The 20,407-nt window shown below is 23.1% G+C and overlaps 4 protein-coding genes and 1 non-coding gene across 5 annotated transcripts; 4 read left to right on the top strand and 1 right to left on the bottom strand.

Moving 5' to 3' along the window:
* Positions 1 to 8,687: 8,687 nt before the first annotated feature.
* LOC122859026 (tetratricopeptide repeat protein 17) lies at positions 8,688 to 12,386 on the bottom strand. The gene is made up of 9 exons (XM_044162350.1): positions 11,874 to 12,386; positions 11,460 to 11,731; positions 11,278 to 11,389; positions 10,620 to 11,134; positions 10,423 to 10,530; positions 10,145 to 10,350; positions 9,384 to 10,081; positions 9,136 to 9,310; positions 8,688 to 9,051 (listed from the first exon to the last, which is right to left on the bottom strand). Exons 1-9 carry the CDS (start codon positions 11,985 to 11,987, stop codon positions 8,879 to 8,881), a joined length of 2,373 nt encoding a protein of 790 aa, XP_044018285.1. The 5' UTR covers positions 11,988 to 12,386; the 3' UTR covers positions 8,688 to 8,878.
* Positions 12,387 to 12,893: 507 nt separating this feature from the next.
* LOC122859025 (soma ferritin-like) lies at positions 12,894 to 14,641 on the top strand. Its single transcript, XM_044162349.1, has 3 exons — positions 12,894 to 13,137; positions 13,243 to 13,467; positions 13,959 to 14,641. The coding sequence occupies exons 1-3, from the start codon at positions 13,039 to 13,041 to the stop codon at positions 14,142 to 14,144; spliced, it is 510 nt and encodes a 169-aa protein (XP_044018284.1). The 5' UTR covers positions 12,894 to 13,038; the 3' UTR covers positions 14,145 to 14,641.
* Trnaa-cgc lies at positions 13,545 to 13,616 on the top strand. The gene has a single exon. It is a non-coding gene; the product is annotated as a tRNA-Ala (tRNA).
* Positions 14,642 to 14,733: 92 nt separating the features above from the next.
* LOC122859708 (soma ferritin-like) lies at positions 14,734 to 15,600 on the top strand (the record flags this gene model as incomplete). The annotated part of the gene is made up of 3 exons (XM_044163393.1): positions 14,734 to 14,889; positions 14,953 to 15,144; positions 15,352 to 15,600. Coding segments are annotated over 3 exons (597 nt in total), but the record flags the coding sequence as incomplete, so codon positions are not given.
* Positions 15,601 to 15,951: 351 nt separating this feature from the next.
* Positions 15,952 to 19,641, top strand: LOC122859023. Its single transcript, XM_044162348.1, has 3 exons — positions 15,952 to 16,173; positions 16,450 to 19,124; positions 19,213 to 19,641. The coding sequence occupies exons 1-3, from the start codon at positions 16,119 to 16,121 to the stop codon at positions 19,420 to 19,422; spliced, it is 2,940 nt and encodes a 979-aa protein (XP_044018283.1). The 5' UTR covers positions 15,952 to 16,118; the 3' UTR covers positions 19,423 to 19,641.
* The last annotated feature ends 766 nt before the right edge of the window (positions 19,642 to 20,407 follow it).

The following is a 20,407-nucleotide window of genomic DNA, read 5'->3' as shown; positions in this document are numbered from 1 at the left end:
ATATCTACACTATGTCAAATTTTTGCGATAAAAAAAAAAAAAGCATATAATAGAGATGAGATTTTCCTGCTTAAAATAAAACAAAAAATAATAAATTTTTTAAAAGACAATTTAAATTAGCCCAAGTGTAATTTAAAAGTAAAAAATTTTTTTATAATTAAATTCATATTGTATCAGGTAGTGACGTCAGAAAAATGCAGTAACAGGATTGGACAGTTGTGTGTTTGACGTCACAACCGCTCAGGCCGATTCGTCTAAAAAGCTCTCTTTGATTTACCTCTTTTTTTTTTTTTTAAATTGTGTATGTGTGTGTGTTGTTGTGAGTGCGTGAAGCAATGGTATACTTACGTGTGAAAATGCGCCATCGTCATTCGACAACCCCGAGAGAGAAAAAATTCGTAGAGAGTGCATAAAGGTTCAAAGTTCCAGTTTTACAAGGCTATTCGTCCAGTGGGGTTGATCAATTATTAGGTATCATCTCAATTTTCTATCATCAAAATTTATATTTAAAATAATCTATTAATTATTTATAATATTTAGATGTTTGTTATTTAAAATTTTAATAATCAGTTAAATTTAAAATTTAAAATTAAAATAATTTTGAAATAATTTATTAAATTTAATTTTAAATTATATATTAAAAAATTAACAATAAAATTCGTTTTTTTTTATTTTCATTATAATTATAAAAATATAAAGAAAAGTATTAGTAATTTTTTTGGTTTTATTATTTCGAATTTATTTACTGATTTCAAGTTATTTAAAAAGAAAAGTGATACAGTGACTATGTTCAAAAATTAAAATAATATAAAAAAATTGCTGCATTTTTATTTATTTTTTTGTATTTAATAAAACACAAATTCTATGAATAATTAAATGTTATTTACTCCAATCATCTGGTGAACTAAAAAGTATACAAGTTTTTTTTATTTTAATTTTTTAGGCAACTGAAGTGGTGAAATTGCATAATAAATATATATCCAAGATGTATGAGGATGTACTGTTGATGCACTTGCCTTAGTTTAATAAATAAATAAATAAAAGATCTGGTATAATGGCTAAAATTCATAAATAAAATCCCATTGAAAAAAATAGCGATTGAGAACGATGCAACATGACCCGGTGACCTGCATTCACGTCATTCACAATTTCATTTCATATAGTGTGTATATACACTTTTCTCAGTCGTCTCGTAGTCTGGCCTTCTGTACACTGCGACAGGCACATACAATTAAAAATAACACAACTATTTTTAATAAATAAATATTATTAAATTCATTTTTTTATTAAAATAATTATCAAAATATTTTTACATTTTTATTATTTTTTTTTTTTTTGTAAATTAATTTATTCATACTAGAATACTAAATAATTAATTTTTTTTTTTTTTGATATTTTAAAATTATTATCAGTTAAATGGTTGAATTTAATTATTGTAAATTTAAATTTTAATTACTAATTAAATTTTTTTATTAAAAATATATTTTAATTTTTTATTTTCATATTTTTACTATTTGAAATTAATTTTTTTTTTATACTAGATTTATTAATAATTAATTTTCATATTATTTTGAACAAATCATTAGTGTAATGGTTCAATTGAATTATTGTTAATTTAAAAAAAAAAAAAAAAAAATGACCATGATGACTTGCCAAGTAATTAATAGAAAATGTTCAAAAAAATTTAATTAAAAATACGTATTAAACGTTTATTTAAATACTCAATTTTATTATTTTTTTTTAATTCGATTTATTGATTTTTTTATTAGAAAAAAAATCAGTGCAAAGGTTAAATTGAATTATTGTAAAATTAAAAAAAAAATGACTATGATGAATTGAGTTGCCAAGCAATGAATGGAAAACGATCACTCAAAGTGGAGAAAAAAAAAATCAAATAAAAAATTAGGTCAATGTGTTTTCTTTTTCTATAAATTAAAATATAAATAAAAAAATCACTTGTATTATTAAATTTAATATTTCCAAATAGTTTATTATATTATAAATGCTTGAAAAATATAATTAAATTTATTTTTATAAATATTTTTTATTTTGTAAATTTGAATAAAAGTGTTTTATAAATTTTACTTGAATAAATTGAATTTTATCTTTTTTGTTTAAGGGTTAAAAAATTTACAAAGGAGATATGTAAGTCAAGGGGTATTGATAAAAAATTGAATGGTGAATTGACAGCGATAAATTGAGTGTTTAAATTTTTTTTGAAGCTGCAGAGTCATCGATCCAAATTATACAAAAGGTGCAATTTATAAAATATAAGTACAAAGAGATAATTTGGATTGAACAAATGACGTGGCCTTGGCTTCCCCTGATTGCTGTTAACCACAGTGACCCGAATTTAATATAAAACGACTATAAAAAAATATTATTCTATCTTTGGAAATCATCCCTCAAATTTATCAACATAAACTTCAAACTTTTATATTTTTTTTATAACGAAAAAAAAAAGTATTACAACAACCAGTTTTTAAAAATAATTTAACCTAGTTAATGAACTTATTGTTTGATTATTTTTATCTTGGCTATTTTTAAAAAATAATAAATATTTAAAACATGATATAGTTAATCTTAAATTCATTTTTTTTTTTTTTTTGTTAGCGTAAAGTTTGTAGAATATCAAATGACGGTTAGTGGAATAGAAAAAAAAAATTGTTTACTTCTACTTTGATGAAACATGTATAGAAGTTACTGCGGAAATTTTTTAAATTGGCTCAAACTTGTTTTAAATATTAAAATTATTTGAATAATTGAAATAATAATTTTTTTATTTTAATTAAAATAATTGAACAGTTTATTTTAATTTCATCGAAAATTTATTTGTAATTTATTGTACGAAAAATTTAAATAAGCACAAGCTTTTTTTAAATATTAAAACTATTTGAATAATTGACATAAGAATTTTTTTGTATAATATCATCAATTAAATTAATTAAATCTCCTATTATAAAAATAATAGTTGTCATCCATAATTGTGAAAAAGAGATAGAGAATATGTGTAAGTGTGTTATCTTTTTTTTAAAAAAAATAAAAAGAGGTAACCAGTGTTTACTGTTTAGGGCAGATATTTTCTGGCGTAGACCAAGTGCGTAGTTCACGTGGTCTATGCTGGATTATATTTACCCCAAACACCAGAGAGAATTAGAATACCAATCAGTGTTCATATATACATTTGATCTCAATTCAGAAGACAATATTTATATCCAATATCAATATAGTTAACTAAAAGTAGGATTTGAGCCCGAGACCTACAAGCTCTGTAGGCTGGGCTCTTGACGACTTAACCATCGGCCCACTGGATTAACTAGGATAAATAATTAAACTTTATTATTTATTTGAAAAAACATTCAACTCAAATTTAAATTATTCATTATGTTAATGCATTAACTAAAAAACAAAGCATGTATTAAAATATATTTCAATTATTTTTTTTAATTATAAATAATTATCAATAGAAAAAATAAAATATTTTTGTTATAAATTGATTTTTAAAATTAATATTTTTTGTATTTTATAACAAAGAAAAAAATAATAATTTATATGAAATATTAATTTTTTTTAAATTATAAATTAAATTAAACATTTAATTTTTAAACTTTTAAAAATACTGTAAAAATTTTTATAAATTTCAAAAATTATTGCAAGATCATTTAAAATATAAATATCATTTAAAATAATCGTTTTTACTATTTTAATTTTCTTAATCTTGATAATAAAATAATTATCAATAATCATTATTTAATTTACTCATTGTTTTTATTTTAAATTTTTAATCTAAAAAGAAAATTATTATTTACAGTTTGTCGGTCGATAAGAGCAGTGAGTGGTTGGTATATATAAAAGCCGGTAAAAAAGTGTTATAAAAAAAAAAAAAAGCTCGAAGGTAAGCTCTCTGAAAAGAATACTACAGTGAATATAACCATGTAGGGTAAAAATGTACTGCATTATTGAGTGAGCTTTTGTAAACTCAATACATATTCTTAGTATCTAAAAAATATCACAAGCGCTTTTTTAAATTTTTCCTCTTTATTTATAAATAACATGTATTTTTTTTCATCAACTTTCTAACTACAACAATTTAAAAATGAATAAAAATAAATAAAAATAAATAAAAACAACCCAAAAAATTACATGCATGTATTAATTTTAAAAATAATTTTACATAAAAATACATTAAAAATTTTTTTCCAACTTTGAAATAAATTAATTTTCAACCATTAAAACATTGATATTAATTTTTTTTTAAACTTACTTTTTACTTGGTTATATATGTTAAATTTATTAAATAATAATTTTAAATTATAAATAATTCTAATTTATATATGTAAAATAAATTTGTTAAAAAAAAATACATGTTTAAATGTGAAATTAGATATGAAAAAGAATCGGACTACGCCAATGTATTAAACAAGGCTTCTTGAGAGGGTGGTCGGGATTAATCCAGTTTACTCGTTTGAAAATTTAAAAGGTTTCTTATGCAACTCAATACGTCGTATATTGTATTGGCTATTTAAAAGCGTCATATGTCCCTACCTCAAACCCAATACAACATGGATTTAATCGATTTATAATTAAACACATATAGATAACAAATTTGTAATAAAAATATATTTATTATTTAATAAAACAAAATTAATTATTCAAATTTTAAATTTATAAATATCTACATTATCACATGATTTATCATCAATGAATTTTGTTAAAAAAATTAAAAATTTTACTGCACTGTAACTGATAATTGGCACAGTAGTAAAATAATTAATATTCATATCAATTTTATAATTAAAATTTGCAGTTGGATTCACTGGATATCAGGAGAAAATGATATTTTAAAAAATTAATATGACAATCATCATGAAGAATAAACATTTTAGTGAAATAAAAAATAGGCAAGCCGTCTTATGTTTCTGTCTTATTTCATTGTTCAATTGAAATATGAAATATGACATAAACTTAAGGTGGTTTCCTATATTATCATCAATTGAAGATTTATAAATTATTTACAACAATACCAGGTACAATATTATTAATATAATAATTATAAAAAAAATTTAAGACTACTTCTTTTTTAATTTTTTTTTCAAGTTATAATGTAATTTAATTGATAATTATGATAATAATAATGAAGAAATTATAATTGAGAATTAATCAGTAGTAAGTCCAAATGTCAGGTCAGACGTGAGTTGTTTTTTTTTTTTTTTTTATTATTTAAAGAGGGTAGCTAAGCTGAATCCTTCAAAGTTACGTTGAAGCTTATTTGGCTAGCATTACAACATACAGTTATTGTTGGTATATTGTATAATATTCAAAACAGGGATATTCTATTCTTTTTATTTTTATTTTTCAAGCTTACATTCCATCTTTATTATAGATTCGATCAATGTGCTTTATCATATCGTCGTGCTCAATGTCAAACTACAAAAAAATCGCAAACAAAATGTTAATTTTCAACGAAAAAAAAATATCAAATTACATTATTTTTTAATTTTAATTATAAATAAATTATATTTTTATAAAATTAAATAACGAAATATTGAAATACATTGTTAGAGAATTTTTAAAATACTTTTTTATGATTATTTTTTGGAATAAAAGTAAGGTCAAGAAAAAATCGTAATATCTACTTATCACGGTAAGATAATTATCTAGATCAATTTGTGATTTGCAAAATTTTTTTTTTACATTTTTATGGATTCAACGTGACTTCAATGCATGTAATTATTTTATCGTGTAATTTTTTTTTTATTTTCCCAATAAAAATACTATTGTTGTCCAAAAAAAAAAAAAAAAAATTAAAAGATAAAATTTATTTAAAAATTTGATATTTAATTTATAAATTAATTGTAAAATAATTTGGTAATTCTTGAAAAAGCTGCACAGTAAAATTATAGAAATAATTAAATAAGAAAAAAAATAAAATGAGTACAATCAATAGAAAAAGAACGACAGTTTTTTTTTATAAAATGATAAAATAAAAATTATTAATTCTTTTAGTTACTACTATTGCATAAGTATTTTGGCCTTATTTAATTTTTTTTTTGTGATACACGTGTATGTTTAATGGTTGTTATTTGAAAGCTCATTGGTTGGGGGTATAGATAGATGATGTTTGATTGGTCAGTTGATAGAGTGACCACGTGAGGTGGTAGTATATAATCAAGGGTGAAAAGTGAATTCACCGACAGTTGTTCTGGGTACTTGTGAACAATACGTATTATCAGTGAATATAATTATTACTATTCGATTGTGAAGTGTTTTTTTTTTTTTTAAATAATAGCATTTTCATTTAATTAATTATTAACAATTGGCGATAAATTAAAAGATCGTGGAATGGAAAAATAAATTTTAAAAAATTCAAAATTTAACGAGCAAATCGAATCTAAAAATGTAAATTGCCTGAAAAATATTTTTCAACAAGCTGAATTAATTTTTTTCTAAATTAAATATGTTTCAATTTTTAAATAAATAATTTATAGACTTGAAAATAAAAATTAATCAGAGTATATTGGACAAAAAACATTTAAAAATTTAAAAAGTGTAAAGAATGATATTTTGACTGAAAAAAGAAATTTTAATTATTTGTAAAATAACTTTTTTTTTAAGTTTAATTTATTTAATTTTTTAATAATATTTTATAGACCAATATAAATTAAAATAATTCAAGTATTTAATTAAATTTAAAATTGAAAAAAAAGTGAAGATAAATTGATATTTTAGTTTGAAAAAAAATATAAATTATCAGCAAATAATTTACTTTTTAAATTTATCAATTTTTTTGATACAAAATAAATATGTTTGATGTTTTATTGGAAAAATAAATATAAATAAAGCTAATTCATGTACACAAAAAAAATTGAAAATGAAAAAATTGTATAAAAATTAGTATCTCGGTTAGAAAAAAAATATAAATTATCTTCAAATGATTTTCTTTTTAAATACAACAAATTCTTTTAGTAAAATATGGCTGTGAAATTTTCAATTTACAATTAACAAGCAAATATAAATAAAATTAATTCAAATATTTTATGAAATTTAAAAAAAGCCTAGAAGAGATATTTTGTTTCGAAAAAAAAAAAAGAATCTATATCGTGATTGAGGCCGAGTATAAAATAATTGTATGCCAACCCCGCATGAAAAGATCGAAGACGATGAATTATCCATAAATAAAAAAATAGAAGATTCTATAGCACCTCCAGATGTCAATTCTCATAAGTTATTTCTACTGAACGTTCGATATTGACACTAAGCTTTTCTTTAATATTTTATTTTTTTTATCTTTTACTATACCTTATGGTTGTTTGACCTGGCCAAGAGTATACTGTATTTATTTATTATTTATATTTTTGATAATACGACATAGATCTAGTGGCCTGATTATATTTACAACTTGAACTTATTGACATTTTAATTTAGAAAATTAAAAAATTTATTAACAAAAAACTGATTAATAAGCTCAAGTTGAAAATTAAAGTTCAGATTGCATTTTTTTTTTCTTGTTATTTATAGTGAAAAGTGAAATGGAATCAACAATTTGACATCATCAAATTATGGAGATTATTATTTGAACCCTAATGCAGCTGCTGGCCACTGCTCAAGATTAGACATATGACTCTTGTGCGTGTGACAGCGGCTATTATGGGGATTCATTAACACAACTATTTTTAAAAAAAACATATAAATTATATTGCAATATAGTTGAAGAATTAATTTTTATAAAATTAAATTTAAATAAATCATTTGCTTTTTATTTTATTACCGTTAATTTTAATTGAGATAATTTCAATTTATTTCAAATTTATTTTTACGATAAATGTTTATTTGTTTTGTAAATTTAATTTAATTATATAAAATAAATGCTAATTGATTATAGAAATAATTAAACAAGATAAATGAAAGAAAAATAAAACATTCTTATTTAATATTGAAAAAATTAAAAGTAATAAAAGAAAATTTTTTAATTTTTTTAAGTAAAAAATATAGTAATTAAAATTATAATTTGTAAAGATTTATTTACATATATTTATTGACGTAAAAAAAAGTATTATTATAATGATTAAAGATTTCATTTATTTTTAAAAATTTAAACTTGCAAAAATTATTAATTATATTCCATATATTTAATTTAGAAAATTTAAAATAAATTTATTAGTAAATTATAATAATTTTTTTTATTTATTATTGATTTATAAAAAAAAAAAATGTATTTTTATTTTTTTACGGTAGAAAAAAAATTATATGTTTCGTTGAACTTTTCTTGAATCAATAAAGTTTATTTTTTTTTTTCTATTAAGAACTTTTAAATCGATTTGCTAAAGTCAAAGCCTTAAAGTTTTATTTTTCAAATAAATACGTGATGTTTTTTTTTTTTTATTATTTAATTTATTTAATATGATTTTCGTATTCAAAGTCGTTTATATTTTTCTCTAATTTATTGTTTAATTCATTTCTAAAATTCTGTTTGTTTAGAAAAATTAAAAAAATGAATAAATTCGATTTTATTAATTTATGTTAAATTTTTACTTAGTGTCTAAAATAATTATCATCTCCATAAATGTCCAGGAAGCTGGTAAAACAGCCACTTGAATACTATCATTATGAGACTCATCTTCACAAGTCCTGGTAGCTGTATCAAGACAAGAAAAAATTCAAGAAAACATATACCAAAGAGAATAAAATTAAAATTTAAGATTGCTTTATTTATAATAATGTATACATGAATAATAAAAAATATGACAATTAAAAAAATGTATGACAAAGTCATTCGATATGTAAATTGATTTCTATAATTTATTTAAATCAATTAAATTGATTTTTTAAAACTTCAACGATGTATAAAATTTTATTTTTTACTATTAAAATTAATATATCAATCTGATGTATCGTCAGAATTCATTTTCATTGAAAAGCATTGAAGAGGTTTGCAGTCTGAACCATCACCAAGACAAAGAACTGTATCACCATCCTGCAGTTCATGTTTTGCAATAATTTCTGATGATGAATACGACAATCCACAGCTTTCAATATTGTCAATATTTTTTTCTACAATAAATTATTTAAATTAATAATTAACAAAACAAAAATAAATTATAAACAATTAGTGAAATAAAATTTATTGCTAAATACCTGCACGTTTACTATTTATTCTTTTTTGGCAAATAATTGATCTCAACAACATCAATGCTCTACCACTACCAACAGCATCTGGCTCAACTCTCAGTGTTTGTTTTATATGATGAATTGCACCTGTTAAATTCCCTTTAGCATTAAGTAATGCTCCATACAAATAATTTGTCATTGGCTAGATAAAATAATAATTAAAAATTAAATTAAAAAACAATATTATTCAGTTGATTTTTCGAATGATTTATTACCTCAATAGGATTAATTCTTATTGCTTCTTTTACAGCCTTAATAGCATCATCAATTAAACCAACTTTATGTCCAATAGCACCAATGCTAACTAATGGAACATCTTTAAATCTATTTGGTACTGTATTTAATGCTAATTTTAAACAATCTAATGCATTTCTTGGCTTTCCAACAACTCGCCAATGCAGAGATGACAACATTGCAAGTACCCACGGTGGTCCAACTTTTGTTTTTGTTGCTGTTAATATTCTCTGTCCAATTTCAGCAAGTTCAGCATTTTTAACTAAATATTTAAGATGTGATGCTAAATTTCTTTCTGGTAAATGATTTCCGGTAGATGTTGCCTTGAGCAATGCTTGGCTAATAAATTTTTCATTGTAAGTATCAGGTGGTTGACATACTGGTGGATACCAAGGCAGTGTGTGTTCTTTGTCTGGATCAATGCCAATTAATTCATTCACAAATACACGAGTTGCATAGCCTTTATTTTCTGGTGGTAAATATATTTCTACATATTCTTTACTATCATCTAATAATAATGATTTTTTATTACATTCTGATGAATCTGGCCAATTTTTATTTTCAAATAATTCTTTACTTTTTTTAATTTCATAATTATGATATTTTTGTGGAATAATTGGTTCCATAAAAACTGAATAACCTTCTATTTTTTTTTCATCATTTGTTTCTTCATCCAATGCTAAAAATAAATAATCAAATAAAATAATTTTTTATTTACAAAATTAATTTAAAATATACTTACGATATAAAACTTTTGAGTTTGTCATTAAATCATTAATTTTTTCAACTTGACTTTCAACATTTTTTAATTGTTTTAAACTTATTCCAATGTCTAATTCAAGATTACGTGCAAATATTTGATTATCATTTATAATTTTACATGATAATGACGGTTGATCTTGTTGTTGTATGCACATTTGTCCTTGATTTATTATAACTGGTCCCAATCTTGTTGTAAAAAAATTAAAATAATCAATTAATCAACATCAATTGATAAATATTATGATAATATTATCATACCTGCTCATCTTATCACCCAATTCACATAATATTTTTTGTTCAAGTTTAAGCATCTCAGCATAATCACTTTGTTGTGCATTTAGCTCTGATACAATGTCATCCAATCTTCTGTAAAATAAATAATAAAATCAAAGTTTAATGAACATTTAAATATTAATTTAACATCCAGCTCATTGTTATGATGATAATTAACAAACTTGTGTAATGCTGTAAGCGAATCTTCTAAACTTTGACAACAATGAATAACAAATTTAGCTAGTTTAGCTTGTTCCATTGATGGTGTTAAACGTAATGAATTATCATAACAAGCAATTGATTGACTGTAAAATCCTAAAATAGCATAAACATGACCAAGTGCTAAATGTTGATGACTTTGATCTGGTGCATGTTCAATAGCAGCATGTAATATTATTGCAGCTTCTGCTGAATGTTTTGAAGCATGAAGTATACCACCAGTTGTTAATAATGGTATATCACGATATTCATGTGGTGATGTTACAATTGCACGACGTGAACATTCAAGTGCTTCATATGCATTACCACGTACACGCCAATATATTGCTGCTAAATTTAAATGTATCCATGATGTATTATTACGACTTAAACCATAATAAATTTGATGACCAAATTTATTTAAATCTGTTCCTGGTGGAAGATACTTTATCAAATCTTTTTCTTCATGTTGAGTTAAATTTTTTCGATTTTTCATTGCCTAGAAAATAATTTTTCATAATATATATAAATGAATAATTAAAATATAAATTTAACATACCATTTTTTATGTTGAATAATTTTTTTTTTTCTTATCTTATCTTATCAGTTTATTTATTTATTTATTTTTGTGTAAATACTTACACTGAGATGTTCAAATGTATGTATACTAAATTCAAGTGGAAATGTTTTTTTACAATCAGGTATTTTAAGTTTTCCCTCATTTGGAATTCCATCTAATAAATAATCCTTTTTTCTATATAAAAAAATTAATTTGATATTCATTAAATATTGTAAATTAATTAATTTTTTTTTAAACAACTTACGATATGCCTTTACGATAACCACCATCAGTTGCTACGCTGGCATAAAAATCAAATTCATCTAGTAGCTTTTTATTTGATATACATTCTGGATTTGATGATTGAAGCCAACTTTCAAGATCACCAATTGAATTTAATACAGCCATTTGACTGTCTAACCCAACTTTCCTAGCCATTATTTTTTGATATAATAATTTAACATCATTCATACGTTTTTCTTGCTCCAAAAAACCTGGTAAATCATGTGGTTTTTCAGTATAAAAAACCGATGCCCTCTGTAATTATTTAACACAATAAATATCATAAAAAATCATCAACAATAAATATATTATTTATCATATTAATATTACTATTAAATTATATATTTATATAATTTTTATTTATCATTTATGATGATAAACAAATAGATAAACAAACCTGTGCTTGTATTCTTCCATTTTCAGTGACAACCCAGTGTGTTGTTGACGAAACTTGAATAATAATTGCCTCCAAAAATATAAATATAATTTTACATATTTGTATTCTTATCATTTCAATGTTTAAATTAATCCAATTAATTTTTTTTTCAATTTGTTTATTATTTATGAATATTTATCTACACACTGTTGACATTGACAATTTGTTGTTTTTATTTACTTTTGATATATAAATTCATGATTTATGATTTAAAAAAAAAATTATTGAATTCACAATGTCATTGTACTATCAAGTACAAATTAATTTATAATATTTATATTTATTTATTTAATTAATTATCAAGTGGCAGTGTATGACAGTGTCGTTTGATAGTGATGTTTCAACTTAATAATAATAATCACTCGGTGATGTTTATGTGAATGTGTGTGTTATTTTTGTCGTACACAAGCGACATCATCATCAGTAGAACATGAACTAACCATAAGCCAATCAAATCATTCTAACGCATAATTATCATATCAGTATGAATTTTCATTGGTTTAAAATAAAATACGCGGTTTGTTTTTACTCACGTGTTAATAAACACAACAATGAACAATTAAAAAATTTCTATAGAAAATAATTATCTATTTAGAAAAAAATAATTTATTAATTATTATTAAAAATTTCGTTATTAATATAAAGGTTTTTTTCTACATAATTAGCAATCAATTTATATCAGTTATGATCATTCAAAGTGATCGTGTCTTTTTGATACAATAACAAAAAGAATATTTTTAAAATTTGCTTTGTTTAAAACCGATTGTCTTAATATATTTTCTCCTGGTCATTATCATTTGTCTATCAAGTGGTTAATCGAGTGGAAAAAAAAATAAAAATACAATCTAAATATAGCAGATATATTTGTGGCTTTTTTTTTTTTATAATTAATTTGTATCTGCTTTTGATAAGAACTGACAAAATTGTTGGTTTGCAAAGCGCATGTCTAAACGTGTGTGTTATTGCGTCGTGGATTTATAATATATATTTCCAAAAGGATTGTCGACACAGGCCAGTGTCTAAGCAACAATCGACCCAATTGCATCGAAAAAAAATATACTTGTAGCATATTGTAGCATCGAAAAAAATAAACTTGTAATTTGTATTAACAGTGAAATAATTAAAAATGAGTTTAGTAAGACAAAATTTTCACGAGCAGTGTGAAACTGGTATCAATAAGCAAATTAATTTGGAATTGTATTCGAGTTATGTATATCTTTCCATGGTAAGACGTAATTTAAAAATAATAAAAAATAAATTAAAAAATATTATCAACTATAATTGATTTGTTTATTTAATTTATAAATTTTGTTTTTTTTTTAAAATTTAGGCATCATATTTTGCAAGAAGTGACGTTGCACTTCCAGGTTTACATGATTATTTTAAAAAATCATCAGATGAAGAACGTGAACATGCTATGAAATTGATAACATATCAAAATAAAAGAGGTGGTACTGTTGTATTCAAAGATGTCAAAGCTCCTGAACAAACAACTTGGGCTACAGCAAAAGAAGCTATGTCAGCTGCATTGGATCTTGAAAAAATAGTTAATACTGTAAGTTTTTGTTTTTTTCGTTTATTTTTTTTAAATAATACATATGGCAAAGCTTTGATATTTATAAAATTTGAAATGGGGGTGTAACTCAGTGGTAGAGTGCTCGTTTCGCATACGAGAAGTCCTGGGATCGACCCCCAGCTCCTCCAGTTATTTTTTGCTTTTTTTATCAATTTACATTTGTTAATTTAACAATAATTTTATAAATTGTAAATATTTTTTTTAATAAATATGAAAATATAAAGAATTTTTTTTAGAATATAAATTCATTGGAAATTAATTTAAATAGTGTCATTTGAGATGAAGCGATTGTAACATGACTATTTTATTTTTTTAATTTTATTATTTCAAGAATTTTATTACGTAAACAAAATAATTTCTAATGACAAAAAAAAAAAGGAATATCTGGTGGAAAATTATCGCAATTATTTTATCAATTAAATAAATTAAACAATTTAAATAATTAAAAATAATTTGTATAATTTTTTTAGAGTTTATTGGAACTTCATGGATTGGCATCAACTCATAATGATGCACACTTTGAAGATTTTTTGGAAAGTGAATTTTTACCAGAACAGGTTGAATCAATCAAGGAACTTGCTGATCATATCACAAACCTTGAACGCGTCGGTGAAGGTCTTGGTGTTTATATGTTTGATAAACATATTAACGAATAATTTCTTTTACTTATATAACACATGATTATTAACGACAAATATAATATAATATACTTGAAGATAAAAATTAAAATTTCACGGTCAAGTAATCTATCGATACATATTGAAATTAAAAAAAAATTTTCTTATTATTTTGTAATTTTTAAAAGAGAATTAAGTAATTTAATAATTATGTAATCATCCAATGTATTATTTAATCATCAAATCATTTTTAATAAATAAAAATTGATTTAAAAAAATAAAAAAAATGAAATAATTTTTCTATTAATAGACATGAAGTCCATCACTTATCAGCTGTTATTTTTAAAACTTTTTTTTTTTTAATCATTTTCCTTGTTTTTATAAATAAATATTTCCTCGTTTATTATACTTGAAAAAATATTTTTATTTAACGAGCTATTTGACACATTTAAAATATATAAAAAAAAATAAAATGTTTATTAATAAATTATTTAAATATGTAGCTACTAATAAAAATAATAATTTATATACAAAATTATTGTCAAATTTAAAATACCCAGCTAATTTAAATTCAATAAATCAAAGACGTTATTATAAAAAAATATATCAAGTTAATAATGAAATAAATAAGACTGAAAATAAAACAGAAACAAATTGTGATGGAAAAATTAAAAAATGGCCTTCAGATAATAAAACTCAATATAATTTTCATCCTGAAATTGAAGCTGCATTGAATCAACAAATAAATATGGAATTCAAAGCTTTTTATAATTATTTATCAATGGTAGATTATTTTTATCAAAAATATGAATTTTATATATATTAATGTTTATTATCAATTTGTTAGGCATCATATTTTGGTCGTGTTGACGTTGCATTACCAGGATGTGAGTCATTTTTTTTACAAATGCATCATGAAGAACATGAACACGCGCTGATACTTAAAAATTACATAAAAATTAGAGGAGGTACTGTCAACCTGTGTACAATAAATCCACCAAATGATCAAGATTGGAAATGTCCTCTCAATGCATTTAAGGTACACTGATTAATTTTATTTTCTGTCAAATTAAATTATTAAATTATTAAAATTATCTGGGTTATTGAGAATGACAATTGAAAAAATAAAATTTGTAAAAATGTTTGTGCTGATATTTTAAGTTCATATTTGAAATTTTACTGTAAATTTGACTCATCTAAATATGCTAAAAGCTTTTAAAATTATTTTTAAAATTTCTTCTTGAAGATTGCACTCGATTTGGAAATGAGTGTCGCTGATGAACTTGTTGCAGCTGAGGTAATCGCTCAAAAACACAAAGATCAAATAACCAGTGATTTTATCATCGATATGTTGCTGAAAGATCAGATGAAAAGTATCAATGAAATGGCTAAATTTGTCAATGTGTTGTCTGGCATTGGTGATCAATCATTGACGCGTTTTATCTTTGACAAGGATCTTTTGAAAAATTATGTATCACAAAAATTTAATGTCATAAAAAATAATAAGAAAAATACATAATTGAAATTGAAACAAATATAACGATGTTTATTTTATATTAATTAAATAACGAATAATAAAAATATATAATTTTTTTTTTTTAAGCAAAAATAACAATTGGATAAAAATAAATATTTAAATAGAAACATTATTCATAATTTTAATTAAATTTTTAAATGTTAATTTCAAATTTTAATTACATTTTTAATATGCTAATTTCAAATTTTGAGTATTCTCTACCGGAGTGTTGGTAAACTTGGTAAATTAAAAATGGCGAAAGTTGACTTAACTCAAGTTGGCAACATTGTCAAGTTTGAAAAAAAACACGTTGGCGGCAGCATAACCGTGTGGGTGTGTATCAATGTGTTTGTAAAACAATCCAGCTTACAATTTTATTTTTACTACGAAAATTATAATACGTTGCAAGCATCATTTATAAATATTTATGATAATAAATAATAATTAAGTATCGTCTATTATTGTTAATTAATTTTGATTGAGTCAGAATAAATACAATGGATCATTCTCATCGGAGGGGACAAAATAACACTGACACAATCAATGCTAAAGGTTAGTTTTTTTTTTTTTTTTTGCATCTTTCTAACAAACAAGTTAATAAACACGAGTCTGGCAACTTTCTTGACTTATTCAGGTAAATGCGAATAAATTAGCATATAGTTCGTATCCTAAATAGTCTCGTTAGCTTTGCTTTCATAAAAAAAAATAAAAAAATCCTTTGATGAATCTAAACCTGGTCAAGGCATTTGTTTATTTTTTTAATGTAAAAAATAAAATATTTTTCCAAGCTTTATTAAATAAATTATAACAATTATATTATTCTTAAAGGTGATACATCATGTATTGATTTGTCGTCTTCTTCCTCTTCTTCTGATGATGATGCTGATGTATGTATACTGGGTGAGGTGAGCAGCAGACGCGATGATACCGGTTCATCAACGCAAAATGAACGTGAATATCATGTTATGGGTTGCAGTTATCGTCATACAAACACATGTCTATGCAAAGACATAATAAATTTAGAAAAACGTAAAGCAAAATTATCAACAATGTCATTTAGAGATAATAATAATTCAGTAAGCAGCAGTGCACATTCATCAATTCTTGCTGGACGTTTTTATGATATACAATCACGTAGTTCATCTGAAACATCATACTACAGTGCACAAACAAATAATAATGTTAATGATAAACAAATAACATCTGAAACATCATCATTATCAAGTAATTATTCAACTGATAAATGGAATAAAAATATTGAAACATCTGTTGAATTAACTGAAACCTCAAATAAAGATTTATCAAATCAAGATACATCTAAAGATAAAAATACAGGTGAAGACGATGATGATGATGATGCTGATGATGATGTTACACGTGTTGAAAATAATAATTCAATAACATCAGTTGAAATACAAGAACCAATTGTTAATGAAAATATTGTGTTGGATAAAAATGATAATGAACAACCAGTTAAAATGAATTCATCATTTCTTAAAAAATTAATAAAAGTAATTGATTCACCAGTTGAAGAAGATAGTATTAAACCAACTGAATTTTTTTCAAGATTATCACAATCTTACATTGGTAATACAGATAATTTTAAAAGAAAATTAATGACAATTATGGAAGAAAATAGTATGAGTCAAAATTGTACATTGAGTGATGATAATTTAACTAAAAAATATGTTGATATTTGTCAATATATACAAGATGAATCAATGCCATCATTAATGTTTGGCTCTTCATTGTTAAATGCAACTAATAATAGAACAAGTGAAGTTCATTTATCACCAAAATCTTCACCAGTTAAAAAATTAATAACAAATAATAATAAAAAAAATATAAATTCATCACCATTGTATAAAACAGCATTGTCAAATAATGCAACACCAAATAAAAAATATCAAAATAAACAACAACAACAATTTGCCTCACCAAATTCACCAAGCTCACCGAATACACTTTGTGGTGATTCATTTATACGTCTTGAAAAATATTGTGAACAAATATCAACACCAACAAGTGGTAAAAAAAATAATTTACGTAGAAGTTTTTCTGTTCCTGATTTTGCTGTTTGGACAGCTAAAGAAGAATTTTTAAAAAAATGTAAAGATCAAGAAAAATCACTTGATGATACAATACCAGCTGTTAAATTATCTGATGATGTTACATCTTCAAGTTATGAAACATTTGAAAGTCATAGTCGTCGTGATATTGATTATCATACAATGGATACTTCAATTTTAGATGATGAAGATGATTTAACAAAAACAATTATGATTGAAGTTGCTAAAAAACGTAAACGTTGTTATGAAACTGAAAAAACAATTCGTGAAATTGACGCAGCATCAAATGCATCATCTGAAACATCAACGACATTTGAATCAGATAAAATATTAGAAATGTTTGAATTAATTAAAAAATCAGAAGATTATTATAATTATTTAACTGAACATAAAGATACTATTCGTGCTGTAACTAAAAGACTAAGCTTTGATTCAGGTGTTGATTTATCAGCTAAAACACCCGAACATAAAAGTCCAAGAAAAAAAATTATAGAAAATACAAAATTAACACAATTAAAACCAACAAAAGCAGTTGCACCAAGAGCAAAATCACCTGGACGTTTAACAGATGAAAAAATTATTAAAAAACCTAATAATAATAATATTAAAACACCAGGTCAAAAATTACAAGCATCAACTCCACATTCAGCTAAAAAAATTGGTTCTTTAACAAATCTTTATCCATCATCATCATCATCATCAAGCAGTTCAACAAAATCATTAGCATCAAGTAAATTGAATGTAAATTATCATCAAACACCAACAAGATCAATGACAAAATTACCACAATCAGTTTCACCATCATTGAAGCAACAAGAAACACCAAAACTATTGTCTTCTCAATTATCAAGTACAAGAAAATCACCAGCAGCAGCTAAACAAACAACTCCAATGTCATACATAACATCAACAATTAAATTAACACCAACAACACCAAGAAAAAATGATCCAATTATTTCACAATCACCAAGACAAGTCAGTTCATACAACAAGACACCAGTTACCACTGATGCTAAAAGAAGATTTTTCATAACTCCAAACAAAGGCAATCCATCACCATCACCATTAAATAAAATAAAAGTAAATAAACCTAAAAATTATTTTACTGGTTTAGATGATGCTTATGGTTATAAAACAGTTAAATCACCAGTTGCTGAGTATATACGTGGTACAGATACACAGCTTGTACAAAATGTCAGAGCTAAAAGAAATAGTTTTTTGCTAACACCAAAATTAAATACTGCTGATACACAAAATGAAGATCTTAAATTTAAATTAAATAAAAATGACGATAGTCCAGTTGGTTTTAATCATATTTTAAGTCCAGTTTTACAACATCAGGCTAAAATGATGCTTGCTGAAAATGAAGAAAATGTACCAATTGATTTTCATCTACCACAGACAAATTACAAGATGCCTGATGAAATACATGAGGTTCGTATAAATTTAAAAATATAAAAACTCAATAATTTAGTTGATATATTTTGATTGTTTATTTTATTTTATTTTATTTGTTTGATAGATTATTGGCAGTCCTTCAAAAATTCGTGGTGCAAGATCACGTTTATTGCAAGAAGTTAATGAAAGAAAAATAGTAACACGTCATGAAGGTCGTGTTGCTACTAGTTTTATTGATTCACTAGATGATGACATGGCTGATATGTCAATTCATGTTACAAATCATGCAAATAAAACAAATTATACTGGCTATTTAAGACGTGTTAAAGACTGAAATATTAATTCATGATATTAATAATTAATAACGAAAATTAAAAAAAAGAGAAAGTATTTTAATTAATATTTTATTGTAAAATTTTCTATTATCTATATGACAAGGAAGGGGTAAAATTACGAATAATATTTTAGCGTGTTGATTACGCCCATGTTAATTATATTTTTTACGATTTTTTTATAATAATTATAAAAAAGAAAAAAAAAACTATCACATGTCGCTTAAAATATCTTTCATAAATAAATAAATAAAAATTTATTTATAAATTAATATTGATCATTTAAGAAAATGAAAAAAAAATAAATAAATATTATTTAATTAAAAGACGAAAAATAAAAAAAAATATTGTACCTCATAGATTGTAAATTAAAATGTAAGATGTATAAATTGTAACTTTTTTTTTTTTTATTTTGGTAAATGACTTGACTCAATAATACAGTTATATATTTAATTTTAAGAAATCGAATTAATCAAAAGTGAGAAAACGAAAAGAGAAAAAAAATAATAATTCAAAGTTTTGTGATTAAACAGCAGAACAATGACTATTATTATGACATTGATTAAAAATTCCACAAATTATATTGTAATAATATTATATTGACGCATTCCTTTGAGCCATAAAAATATCTCAATTAATATATTTTTAGTAAGAAATACAATTATGTATCATCGAATAATACTTTTGAGATTTAAAAAAAAATTAAAACGTAAAAGCGTCGTACTTAATAAATATTATTTAAGAGGAAAAACCAGTGTGTCAATTGAGCAATAATAAATACAATTTTAATTTAAAAAATTTTTTTAATATTTCAATAATTACAAGGTTAATAATAATAACAAAAATTCTCTAACAATGTCGATTGTTTTGCTTGAAATAATTTCGGTCAATAGAGAAAAAAAAAATTATTTAATTTCTAATAATTATCGAGGATATTTTTTTTTTTTTTACAACAAATAAAATTGTATTTAAAAAAAACTGTTTCTT

The sequence above is a fragment of the Aphidius gifuensis genome, linkage group LG6 (assembly GCF_014905175.1).
Source record: "Aphidius gifuensis isolate YNYX2018 linkage group LG6, ASM1490517v1, whole genome shotgun sequence".
Lineage (NCBI taxonomy): Eukaryota > Metazoa > Arthropoda > Insecta > Hymenoptera > Braconidae > Aphidius > Aphidius gifuensis.
Note: the sequence above shows the minus strand (reverse complement) of the source record. Positions and strands in the feature narration are given on the sequence as shown.

What these genes read in the sequence shown, in the direction of transcription:
- LOC122859026 (XM_044162350.1), bottom strand. Translation starts at nt 11,987, where the DNA reads ATGATAAGAATACAAATATGTAAAATTATATTTATATTTTTGGAGGCA. An exon ending in ATACATTTGAACATCTCAGT is followed by an intron (nt 11,135 to 11,277) that starts GTAAGTATTTAC and finishes ATTATTTTCTAG; the next exon opens with GCAATGAAAAATCGAAAAAA. An exon ending in TAAGAATTAATCCTATTGAG is followed by an intron (nt 9,311 to 9,383) that starts GTAATAAATCAT and finishes TATTTTATCTAG; the next exon opens with CCAATGACAAATTATTTGTA.
- LOC122859023 (XM_044162348.1), top strand. Translation starts at nt 16,119, where the DNA reads ATGGATCATTCTCATCGGAGGGGACAAAATAACACTGACACAATCAAT. An exon ending in TGACACAATCAATGCTAAAG is followed by an intron (nt 16,174 to 16,449) that starts GTTAGTTTTTTT and finishes TTATTCTTAAAG; the next exon opens with GTGATACATCATGTATTGAT. An exon ending in TGCCTGATGAAATACATGAG is followed by an intron (nt 19,125 to 19,212) that starts GTTCGTATAAAT and finishes TTTGTTTGATAG; the next exon opens with ATTATTGGCAGTCCTTCAAA.
- LOC122859025 (XM_044162349.1), top strand. Translation starts at nt 13,039, where the DNA reads ATGAGTTTAGTAAGACAAAATTTTCACGAGCAGTGTGAAACTGGTATC. An exon ending in GTTATGTATATCTTTCCATG is followed by an intron (nt 13,138 to 13,242) that starts GTAAGACGTAAT and finishes TTTAAAATTTAG; the next exon opens with GCATCATATTTTGCAAGAAG. An exon ending in TTGAAAAAATAGTTAATACT is followed by an intron (nt 13,468 to 13,958) that starts GTAAGTTTTTGT and finishes TAATTTTTTTAG; the next exon opens with AGTTTATTGGAACTTCATGG.